General features: G+C 47.5%; 1 protein-coding gene across 2 annotated transcripts; it reads left to right on the top strand.

The window, feature by feature from the left end:
- The first annotated feature begins 736 nt into the window (after positions 1 to 736).
- MLF2 (myeloid leukemia factor 2) lies at positions 737 to 6,044 on the top strand. 2 transcript variants are annotated; one of them, XM_023741473.1, is made up of 8 exons: positions 737 to 939; positions 1,519 to 1,596; positions 1,876 to 2,002; positions 2,854 to 2,889; positions 3,509 to 3,562; positions 3,961 to 4,089; positions 4,263 to 4,422; positions 5,036 to 5,223. In XM_023741473.1, the coding sequence occupies exons 2-8, from the start codon at positions 1,547 to 1,549 to the stop codon at positions 5,221 to 5,223; spliced, it is 744 nt and encodes a 247-aa protein (XP_023597241.1). In that variant the 5' UTR covers positions 737 to 939; positions 1,519 to 1,546. The 2 variants fall into 2 exon arrangements, with proteins under 2 accessions (XP_023597241.1, XP_023597242.1); XM_023741474.1 differs by lacking the exon at positions 737 to 939 and adding an exon at positions 5,511 to 6,044 and having other exon boundaries at positions 1,547 to 1,596; positions 5,036 to 5,248.
- The last annotated feature ends 6,170 nt before the right edge of the window (positions 6,045 to 12,214 follow it).

Raw genomic sequence — 12,214 nt, 5'->3', positions numbered from 1 at the left:
AGGGGAGATTAACACTAAACTATTTCAAACCTAGAGACTTTCCCCACTCCGACCCATTACAGATTGGTTAACAAGGGTCCAGGAGCCTCTCCGACGCTTGTCTCCAAGGGCCTGCAGTTCCAGCCTGGCCGAGGAGCGCCATCTGGTGGCCAGTCTCCGACCTGAATTCTCTTTGCACAGCCTAAATTACACCAAAGCCAGCGCTAGACCTGGGCAGAAGCTGTCACCTCCTTCCCTTCGTCATTCTGGAGACCCCGCCCCTGCCTGGAATGCATCTACTCCCAAAAGGACAGGCCCTAGAGCCTCCCCGCAGAAATGCCACCCTTCCTCCCACATAGGAAAAACGCCTCCCCAGTAGAAAATCTGCTTCGTGTTCCCCCCAGGGATCTGCTCCACCTCATCGCCCAGAGAGCCTAACCCTCCCTCTACGGGAACCTGCCCCACGCCCTCTTCCTTCCCCTGAGGGAACATGCACCGCCCCGCCCCACCCTGTCCCTCTCCAGGAATGGACTCCTCTCTTACCCACCCCGAGTCCAAAGAACTCAAATCCAGGTTATTAATGAGGCCTTCCCTCCTCTCGTCCCCAGAGAACCCCGCCCGACCACAGACTCTGCCCCTCGTGCCCGCCTCCTCCTCGCCCCACCAGCCGTGGGTAGCCCTAAACCTCTCCTCTCCCTCACCGGCGGGCGGAGCTCCCGTGGACCCGGCCCCGAGGTGGGCGTCCCATCGTGACGTCATTTCCGTCCGGGCCTGGCCGAGGTTCGGGCTTCGTGGGCCGAGTCGGGGTACGGAGGTAGCAGCTGTAGGAGGAGGCGGCGCGGGAGGCTGAGGAGCTCAAGCCCGGACCAATCCCCGCGTCCTGGGCCGCGACCCCTTAGCCTGCACCGCACCAAGAGGCGAAACTGGCCGGATGGGCCGCTGAGCCCAATTCGGGGACCGGTGAGGCTCGAGCAGAGCGGATAGCCGGGTCCGGGGCGGGAGCAGACCCACGGGGCTGCGGGTTCTGGGATGCTGGGAGGGGATAGTGAAGGGAGAGGGTCGGGCCTGCCTCTCCTGCTCTCCCGGCGGAGAGTCAGGAACTGGGGGAGCCACTGACCGGCGCGGCGGGGACAGTGAGGCTCTTCTGGGGGAGGCCTGGCAGCTGCCGGGTGTGAGGAGGGGGCGGGGTGGTTGGGGTCTTTAATGCATACGAGGGCCCGCACTTGGGATTCTCATCCAGAACAGGGACGTCGGGGGAGGCGGAGTATGCCTCTGGCCATGGGTTTGGGAGGAGGATGGTTCTTAGGGGGGGAGGTAGAAAACTGAGAGGCTTGGAAAATTTTTCCATGACCCTCACTGAGAGATTTGAAGAGCTCTTCTCTCCCTAGAGGTGGGGTTGAACATCAGAAGTAGTGAATCCCTGAAGTTTGGAGGGGGTCGGTTACAGTGTTTTGAGAGTTCCTGCACTGAGATATTACACTGAAGGAGTGTGGAAAAGCCTGGCCACCCCCAAGTACCTGAGCCTGCACATCTTTACAGTGTGGAGCCCCCTGGAGCTAAGATCAGGATGTTCCGCTTCATGAGGGACGTGGAGCCTGAAGATCCCATGTTCCTGATGTGAGTGTTCCCTCCCCCTCATGCTCTAGAGCATCCATCCCACTGCACTTCAGGTCTCTGAGGAGTTCAGACAGACATCTGGGTTCCCGTTGCTGGGAATGTTTGTAACTGGGAGGATGGCTGGATACTCAGCTCCAGCTCTGACTTAGAGGGGAAGTAGGTTGCATCTGTGCCATTGTTTCCCTGTGACTTTTTTTGTGGGGGGGGGGGGCGGGGGGTTGGTGGGAGGAGTCAACTGCATGGTGATTCTGCCATCCATACTGTATACTCACTCCACAGGGACCCGTTTGCCATTCACCGTCAGCATATGAGCCGTATGTTGTCAGGTGGCTTTGGATATAGCCCCTTCCTCAGCATCACAGATGGCAACATGCCAGGGACTAGGCCTGCCAGCCGCAGGATGCAGGTAATGGTGCTGCAAAGTACCTGAGACCCAAAGAAAGATTAGAGGGTGGCTAGTAGAGCACTTCATTTTTCTTGCACTGCAGCCAACTTAGCAAATGAAATGGTCTTTTTGGAGTGAAGGAAAGTGTGTAAATAAAAATTGACACAAGGCTGATCCCCAAAATGTGAAGATAATTAACATCTTCACTTTCCCACTTCTCCAAATCTGAAACCAGCCACTTCCATGGCAAAAACTCTCTCTGACCCTAACCATCCAGAGTTTGATCAGACCTCATCCACAGCTATCCTAAGCTGGGCCAAAACATCCCTGGCCACCTGAGGCCAGGTCATCAGGGAGCAGGCAAGGACCAGGAGAGGTCCTGGCACCAAGTTGCTTTCTTTGTCCCCAGGACTTCCTGCACCCTCTCCCACGCGTAGATGTTTTCACCAATCCTTGACACCTCAAAGAGCACCCCAGGGTCCCTGATCCCCTAGTCATTGGGACCTCAATGAATATGCATGATTTGGGCCTTGATGCATAGTAATGATGTATCCAAGCAAGGAATATTCATGACTGTATTAGTTTTTCCCCTTCCCCTTCCTGAAGTTCTTTTGCCAGGTATAGGACCTGTGTGGCACCTACTTGCCTGGCTAATTTGAAAAACAAAGGCATCTTGATTGCCCAGGTTTTTTTTTTAGAAACCAGAGTCAAAGGGCTAAACCAGGTTCTTTGTTCCACGAAAGGGGTCTGGAAAAAGGGCTCTGATCCTCTCTTGAGAAGAAGATGGGAAATAAGCTGAGACCCTGGGCCTGGTTTGGGATTGTAATGAGAGAGGATGTGGGTTCTCATTTTTGTTCCTTATATATTCTTAGGCTGGGGCTGTCTCCCCCTTCGGGATGCTAGGAATGGTGAGTTCGTATTTTCCCACTATCTTCCATCTCAGACACACTCTGTAACCTTTAGACATTATTTCTAAATGTGCCTCTCCAGAAGAACCCCAGGATCTTCTCTTTTAGAGTGTTCACTAAACTATGAGCCTTATGGGTGCTGTGAGCCCTGTGAATTAAAGATGCTAACTTGTTTGCTAACTCCTGTACTTATAAGAGCCATTTACATTAGGAAGATATAACTGTCTAGCAAAGTTTGTCCTTTTGAGGAGAGAAGTGCAGCTGAATGGCCAACTAGAGATACGTATTCAGTTTTTAATAATTTCGTGTCCTACCTCTTTATAGGTTAGATTTCATTAGCTTTAACTCACTTCTTAAAGATAGGGGGAAATGGGGCAGTCAGAATAAGAAGGAAAATTGGATCAAGGCAGCCATAGAGACTGAGGAGGAGGTTGACAGTATATAGGAGAAGAGACATCAGTGTTCTGTTCTTGGTAATGGAGAATGTGAAAGAGCAGTCATTTGATGTGAAAGAAGAAGAGAAAGGGAATGTGTAGCCATGTGCCGGCGGGTACCTAAACACAATAATCTCTCTGCATGGACTTTGATTTCCTGACTGTTTTCCATCTGTTTCCTCCAGTCTGGTGGCTTCATGGACATGTTTGGAATGATGAATGACATGATTGGGAACATGGTGAGAAACTGATCCTGTACCCTTCCTCAGCCTTGTTCTCAGTGATGCTCACAACACTCGAGTCTTCTGAGGCAGGAGTGGGGAAGAGCGTTCTAGTAAAGTGGTCAGGCTGGATAAAGTGATTGAACCCAGAGAGCACTGGGATCCTGCATCTGCTCTCACGCCTGAGCGCGAAGAAGCAGCTCTCTGATTAAGTATGCAATTAATCTCTTAAGGTCCTTTTTGTTTATAGTTAGACCCAGAGGGCTTCGGGGGGCAATGGCGAGGCCTGATGTTTTGTCAGTTCTCAAATTTTGTGAGAAAGTTATGGGTAAGAACGTGCAGCTGAAGGGTGGGCTCCCTTCTCCATAGTGAAAACCCTTCCCTGTTCAATCCTGTCATACCTTTTTCCTCCTCAGGAACACATGACAGCTGGAGGCAATTGCCAGACCTTTTCATCCTCCACTGTCATCTCCTACTCCAATACGGGGGATGGTGCCCCCAAAGTCTACCAAGAAACATCAGAGATGCGCTCAGCACCAGGCGGAGTGAGTTGGGGGACTCTTCTATCCCAAAGAGGGCAGGATTGAGTGGTACTCACAGAAACCCTGGTTCTCCCCCCCGCCCCAAGATTTGGGTTTGGGTGGTTTGTTTGTTGTGGGTTGGTGTAGGTAGGTCTTTGGAAGGGCAGCTGAATGTGCCATTTGTGCTTTCGTCCCAGATCCGGGAGACACGAAGGACTGTACGGGACTCGGACAGTGGACTAGAGCAGATGTCCATTGGGCATCACATCCGAGACAGGGCTCACATCCTCCAGCGCTCCCGAAACCACCGCACAGGGGACCAGGAAGAGCGGCAGGACTACATCAACCTGGATGAGAGTGAGCCTTCCTTCCCGCCCACCACCCTTCCCTCTTCTTGGTCAGCAGCCCCTAGTCCAGCTCCTGTGAGCTAGGAGATAGTGTCTTTCCCTACCCCTTGGGCAAAATTATGGATGAGCCCCTTATTCCTACCTCACTCGGAGTGCTGTTGGCAGCTTAGGGGCTGAACCAGATGTTGACAATATCCTCAGCAAGGAGGGGCAAACTTTGTCACTTAAGTTAATATTGTGCTCTCCCTACCTCCATCTGAATCCTTTTTTTTTTTTTTCTCCCTTTATTTCATCTTTTGCAAATCAACAAGTATTTATTAAATACTTATTGTGCGCATGGAACTATGCACTTTAAGAGGGGTCTAACTGAATAATTATCCCATTCCTGATTTTTTTTTCCAGTAATTATGCCTTAGGCCTGCCAGTGGAACCATGCTTAACCCCAAAGAGCTAAATAAAGAAGTTGCTGCCTTCCTCCAACACAACCCCCTCCTACCCACCCCCCACTTTCATTGTTTGCCCCATTTTTTGGTCTTCGAAGGCTGTGGCTCAACTTTTGAATCTGCCTCTAGATGCCAGTATCTGTACACAGGTATCAGATCTGGTCTTTGTGTCCTCTCCAGGTGAGGCCGCAGCATTTGATGATGAATGGCGGAGGGAGACTTCCCGATTCCGGCAGCAACGCCCTCTTGAATTTCGACGCCATGAGGCTTCAGGGGGTGGGGGACGAAGGGCTGAGGGGCCTCCTCGCTTGGCTATACAGGGACCTGAGGATTCCCCCTCCCGACAGTCCCGCCGCTATGACTGGTGAAGGCTCCAGGCCCTCAGCTTCTCTTGTAAGTGTCGGAGGGAGAGGATCCAGGAGGGATCAAACACAGGGTGAGGTGGGGGGAAATGTACCTGTGCTCATATGTAGGTAATGCCATGAGGCAGAAGCAGTACAGGTTTCTATTAAATATTGTCTTTGATAGTATAAGTTTTAGTTGGTATGGAAAGAGGGAAAATGATCTATCTAGCTGGAATAGGGGATTAAATCCCAACTCGTGGCTTTTATTTTCTCTGCTTTGTGACTTGGGTTCTTCTTTCTTCCCCTTCTAGGTACAAACTGTGAGACGCTGAGAAACCATCCCCTGAAATAACTTTTCCCTCTCCAACTCCTGCCCCCAATTTAATATTAAATTAATAGGCAAGCTGGCCCCCACCTCTCCCTGGGGGTCTCAGGGAGAACTTTTCACAGCCCTTTTTGCCTACTTTTCCTTCTTTAATTCCCTTACCATGATGACTCCTTCTCCTCTGTCCACTAACTTGATTTTTTCATTTTGCTGCTCCATCATCCTCTCACCTCTCCCATTCTGCCCCTGCCATACAGTGAAGGAAGGGTGTTTCGGGGTAAGCTCTGGGTCCAGGGGCCTCCTCCATTCCTCCGCTCTCCTGGGTCTTTGTCCACCTCTTCCTCAGAGCCCCTGCTACAGGGGCCATAGCCCTCGTCCAGGACTGTGGAGGGAGAGGACTGGTGTAGTTCCCAACTCCTCCCCTTTTCCCCTGCACCCACACACATCACCAAAATCTTCCCTACACCCTTCTCTGCCTTTATTTTTGATTTGTGCAACTTGTAACTAGGTGTTTACGGAATAAAGAAGAATGGAAAAACTAAGTAGGGTTTTGCCTGTACTTTTGATATTTTCGCCTGTTTAATTTCAACCACCTGTCTCCTTCTAGTCTCATTCTTACCTTCCTTCCTGTCTCCATGTGTGGCCTTCTTAACCTAGCGTTCAAACCTAGGAACTCAATGGTAATGACAGTGGGATTGTCAGAGCACTGGCCGATGAGGGGAAGCAGTGGCATTCAGCTGCGCTAGGTTAGGGGGATAAAAATTTAAGTGGCTCTTTTGTTGGCTCTCTCCTTCACTTTTTGCTGTAACTTCACTGTTTGGGGGAAAGTAGGGCATATTTCATAGATGTCTAAGGAACTGCTGCCCCTTACCCCTTGGGCATAATTTCTTCCCTGTACCATGAGAAGGAACACATGCTATGCCGAGCAGGAAGAACCCACATAACCCTACATAGTCCCTCAAGGGGGAGGAACTCGGGTCAGCAACGTTCTTCAAACCCTACACCCCCCAGCTGTGGAGAATTTGAGCTCAGGGAAGGAGACCAGAGGAGAAAACTAACCCGGAACCTGAGTGGTACTAGAAGGGAATGAGGTGCTCTCACATTTCTCAAGTCTTCCACTCTTGCTTGACCTGGCCCAGCCAAGTGGGTCACTGTTCATCTCGGAAACTTGATGGTAAATGCTTGGGAGAGTCTGATAATGGTTTCCTCTTTATAAAAAATCTTTAGTCTTGTGCAGTGGGTAAATCAGAGGCAAAAAGACATTCTTAAGGCTCTGGGTCCTCTCAGGGAAGGGAAGAATTTTCCCACGTCACTGATGGACAAGTAGATTCCAAAGGATAAGGGGGATTTGTCTAGTCACTCAGCCACAGAGAAATGAAGTTGAGAGCACAACACCCAAGTGCTGACTTCCTAGTCCAGTGCAGTTACTAAATCTCAGGCATTAAACAGCTGGTGAAGATACATGACCAGGGTTAAGGAGAAATAACCCTATGGCTAAAAGAAACCAGGAGTCCCAGAAGTCAAACGGAGATTATTCATCACCACCTGGATTGCTGAACGGTGGATGATGGAACTCAAAGAACCCACAGTCCTCAGCTCAGCTCTGCCACTAACCTAGCCATGTGGCCTTAGATGAGTCATCCACTTCCCAGGACCTCACTTATGTAGGTCCCTTCTAGCTGCAAAATTTTAGGCTATAGTTCATGTCCAACCTCCACCTGATTGCAGTTCCAGTGCCTACACTCATGGGTGTAGTTCTGAGTGGGGGCTGGAGCACGGCAAGGGTTGCCCTGATTTCAATCTCAGTGGCTCAATCTTGTTTCATAAGCTCTCCCACTTGAGTCCTGCCTTTCAGGCACATGAACTAAGTTTCACCCCCTGCTTCCTGCTCTAGAGTGAGGGCCACTCTTCATCCCAGCACTTATTCCTGGGTCCTGTGACTGTAGTTCCGGCAGGGATATGTTGTGGGAAATTAGGTGTTAGCAGCAGTGTAGTAAGGTGCTTTAGAACCAGCCCCTGGCACTTTCGGACTTGTCAGCTCTGTGGGGTGAGGGCAAGGGAAAAGAGAGAGGAAAGGAACTCAGGAGGGACGCTGATATTTCACTTCTGGTCAGCCCCATCTGGTTTCAGCCTCACGCAAGAGCCACCCCCTCAGCCCTCAGTCTAACAGATGTCCAGAGGACATGGTCAGACTCATAGATTATTTCCCCCAGCCCAGAAAATTACAGGTTGGAAGAGGTTTATACTTGGGAGAGACTAAGCAAAATAGCATAGAGGTACACAATTATGAATAAAGACTTTGGTGTCAACAAGACCTGGCTCAACCACTTAGTAGCTATGACCCTAGGAAAGATTCTTAACCTTTCTAAACAGCAGTTTTGTAAAACGCGCCTTTCTAGGCACTGGTGGTAGCGGCACATGGATTCATACCTCAGAATTGTGAGAATTAAGTGTGCTAATGCAGAGAAAGCATTTGACAAAGTACATGGGATTCAAACAACTGCTATATTAAGGCAGGGGCTTCCTCAGATTTCTCCCCAGTTACTCTGTCCTTGCCTTGCTCTTCAGTGCTTCCTGACGGTCACTCACTCCCCAGTTCCATCCTCAGGACTCCTAAAATACTTCCAGGTACAACCTGGAAATCATCTTACTGGCTTTGGATCAGTCCCCAGCCTCCACTCCCAGTCTATCCGCCTATCATCTTTCACTCTCTCCATGCATCAGACCAACAGAAACAAATGTTCTGGGCCAACTCTGACCCTGATCTGCTTGTAGTTTGGAATTTTTTCACTCCTACTGCAACAAATGGCCCCAGATCCCAGTAACACCCTTTCTCTCCAGTCCCTACCCAATCTCCAAGCCATATTAACTGAGGTTACCCACAGAACCAGGAGCTGACCTACAGTAAGAACCACCCACACATTCCAAGTCCATGTAACTCTACACAACCGTCTTGCCCTTATGCTCTCAGTTCTGGGAATGGGCCATTTCAGAGGCTGAAGGAGCAGCAAGGGGCTAGGATTCTCTCAGGCCCATTCCATTTGGGCTGGAGGTAAGAAGAAGGCAGCCTTTACCTCTCTCCTCCTTAGACATGACTGAGGTCTTTAAATAGGTGAGGTGAGAGGTGGAGGTGAGGCTGCACTAGGGGGGGGTAGATTAAGATGGATAAAGACATCCTGGATTTGAGGGTAGAGGGTTTCCAATACACAGGAGGTAAGAGAAGTAACTGAGGAGATTAGGGGCAGAGAGAGAGAAGACCTAGTGTAGGTGGTTCCCTAAGGAGCCCCCCAACTAGCCTCCATCCCAGGGGAGAACACAGTGGGGGTAGGCACAGAGCTGGCATAACTTGAGGGAAGGGCACCACCATGAACCTGGGAGCAGGGAGTGGTGAAGGCTCAGAGCTTTCCCAGCCTCACTGTCTGCCCTTAAAACCATCTCTAGGGGGACAAGGAGAAGCAGACAGTGATGGCAAAAGGCCCACGCCTTGCCCCTCTGGACTCAGCCCCTCTGAACTGCACCTGAGATGAGGTCAGCTGGGTTAGCATTCAGAGTTCCTCACTACATCTCTCTACCCTTCAGTGTTCTTTTCTTGCTCCCTGAAGACCTTGTCTTTCAGATGGGAAGAGGATGCTGCCCCTGCTTTCTCCCAGTATCTATCCCGTTCTCATCTTCTGCTCTGTCATTGGCCATATGGAGAGCTTTCAGGTTCCACAATCATCTCCAAGATGTCACTGTTCTCCAGCCAAGAGGCCAATCAAGTGAGGGATCTGAGGCTGGGACATTTGGACACATGAAGCTGGAGGATGGAATATGAGGTGGCCTGGGAAAGGACGATAGAGGTGCAAGTCTCCAAAAGAGGGAGCATAAACATCTTGGGAAAGGTCAAGATGACACTTACGTGGGAAATGGTTTGATGAAAGTAAACAAAGCTGTGTTCTTAGAAAACCACTGATGAACTTGGATAAAGATATCCTGGATTTGGGGTGGGGAAATTCTCAGTCCACAGGGCACGTGGCAGGGAAGGACAGAAGCTGACTCCCAGTACAAATGGACCTTAATTTGAGCAAACTCAGTGTATGACATAAATAACCGTTTCAAAGCTGTGAGAGACCAACTGCTCTGGAAGTAACCAAATGTGGCAGCAGATCAGAATGACCACCCCAGACCTACTAGAGCAGACTCTCTGGAAGTCGGGGGAAAAGCAGGAATCTTTTTTTTTTTTTTTTTAATCTCCCCAGATGATTCTGACACAGTTTAGCAACACTTACAAATGTCATCCAAACCCCAACCCTGGTCTACTGCTTAAGACACAGAGGTGAAGTGACTTGTTCAACATTACACAGCCACCTAGCAGTACAGCAAGAGCCAGGACACAAAATCTAGATTGACACGAAAGATATTAAAGCAGTTTACAGAATGATTCACTATGGGTATTCTTTGAAATAATAAGTTCCTTGGTGGTTTTTTTTAAAAAAACTTTAATTTATATTAAAATTCACCCAAGTAATAGCATAGTATTTAAAACCATGGATGCCTGTATGTCAGTAATCTAGTACGTCTGTTTTGTTTTTAATCTTTTATTTTTTAAATTGACATATGTAAAATTGCTCTGTATGTGTGTAGTTTTATGAGTTACAACCCATGTACAGATTTGTGCAACCACCACGCAATAAGGATCTGAACAGTTCCATCACCCTCCAAAACTCCCTCCTGTTGCCCCTTTGTAGTCACACTTTCCCTCCAACCAAAACTCATGGCAACCTCTGATCTGTTCTTCATTGCTATGATTTTGTAATGTCATATAATGAAATTATACACTATGTAACCTTTTGAGAGTGGCTTCTTTCACTCAGCATAGTGCCTCTGAGATTCATTCATGTTGTGGCAAGTATTAATAGTAGTTCATTCCTTTTTATTGCTGGGTAGGATGCCACTGTGTGTTTATAGTTTAACCACTTACCTGTCAAAGAACATCAGGTTGTTTCCAGTTTGGAGCAGTTATGAACAGAGTTGCTAGTAACATTTGTATACATGTTTTCTGTGAACATAAATTTTCAATTCTGTAAGGAAAATACCTAGGAGTGGAATTGCTGGGTCCTATGATAAGTGTATGCTTAACTTTAAAAAAAAGTGCCAAACTGTTTTCCAGAGTGGCTATACCATTTTGCGTTCCCACCAGCAACGTAAGAGAGTTTCAGCTGCTTCACATACTCTCCAGCACTTGGTATTGTCAAGTTTTTGTTTGTTTGTTTTACTTTAGGCATTCTAATAGGTGTGCAGTGGTATTTCATCGTGGCTTTAATGTGCATTTCCTGTAAGCCAGAATCGACTCAACAAAAATAGTTTCGGTTTTTTTAATGACTAATAACGTTGAGCATCTTCTCATGTGCTTATCTGCCATCATTATAGCCTTTATGATGAATTGTCTGTTAAGTCTTTTGCCCATTTTTTAAAAAATTGGGTTGTTTTCTTACTGCTGAGTTTCAAGAGTTCTTTATATATTCTGTTTACAAGTCTTTTGTTAGATTTGTTGTTGTTAGTTTCTGTCAAGTTGGCTCCAACTCATGGTAACCTTATGTATAACAGAAGAAACACTGCCCAGTCCTGAGCCATCTTTATGATCGTTGGTATGTTTGAGCCCATTGTTGCGGCTACTGTGTCAATCCATCTCATGAAGGTTTCCCTCATTTTTGTTGGCCCTCTACTTTAACGACCACGATGTCCTTTTCTAGTGATTGGTCTTTCCTAATGATGTGTCCAAAGTAAGCAAGTTGAAGTCTTGCCATTCTCGATTCTAAGAAACATTCTGTTTGTATTTCTTCTAAGACTGATCTGTTCTTTCTTCTGGCAGTCCACAGAATATTCAATATTCTTTGCCAACACCACAGTTCGAACACATCAGTTCTTCTCTCTTCCATTATTCAACTTTCACATGCATATGAGGTGACTAAAAAGACCATGTCTTGGGTCAGACATACCTTAGTCATCACAGTGACATCTTTGCTTTTTAAAACTTGAAAGAGGTCTTTTGCAGCAGATTTGCCTAATGAAATGCATCATTTGATTTCTTGACTGATGCCTCCATGGACATTGAATGCTGATAGAAATAGAATGAAATCCTTGACAACTTCAATTTCTTCTTCATTTATCATAATGTTCTTTATCGGTCCATTTGTGAGGATTTTCATTTTCTTCACGTTCAAGTATAATGCATACTGAAGGCTATATGTAGTCTTTGACCTTTATCAGTAAGTGCTTCAAATCATCTTTAATTCTGGCAAGTAAGGCTGTGTCATCTGAATACTGCAGGTTGTTAATGAGTCTCCAATTCTGATGCCGAATTCAAGTAATCCAGCTTATGGGATTCTTTGTTAGATAAGAAATGGCAAATATTTTCTCCAATTCTGTAGCTTGTCCTTTTTTCCTTTTAACAGTGTTTTTCTCAGAGCGTAAGTTTTCAATTTTGATGAATTCCAACTTACCACTTTTTTCTCTTATGGATCAGGATTTTGGTGTCATATCTAAGAACTCTTTGCCTAACCCCAGGTAACTAAGATTCTCTCCTATTTTATCTTCTAACACTTTTAGAGTTGCACATTTTCTTAGTCATCTAGTGCTGCTGTAACAGAAATGCCACAAGTGGATGGCTTTAACAAAGAGAAATTTATTCTCTCACATTCCAGTAGGCTA

The sequence above is a fragment of the Trichechus manatus genome, unplaced genomic scaffold (genome assembly GCF_000243295.1).
Source record: "Trichechus manatus latirostris isolate Lorelei unplaced genomic scaffold, TriManLat1.0 scaffold00182, whole genome shotgun sequence".
Lineage (NCBI taxonomy): Eukaryota > Metazoa > Chordata > Mammalia > Sirenia > Trichechidae > Trichechus > Trichechus manatus.
Note: the sequence above shows the minus strand (reverse complement) of the source record. Positions and strands in the feature narration are given on the sequence as shown.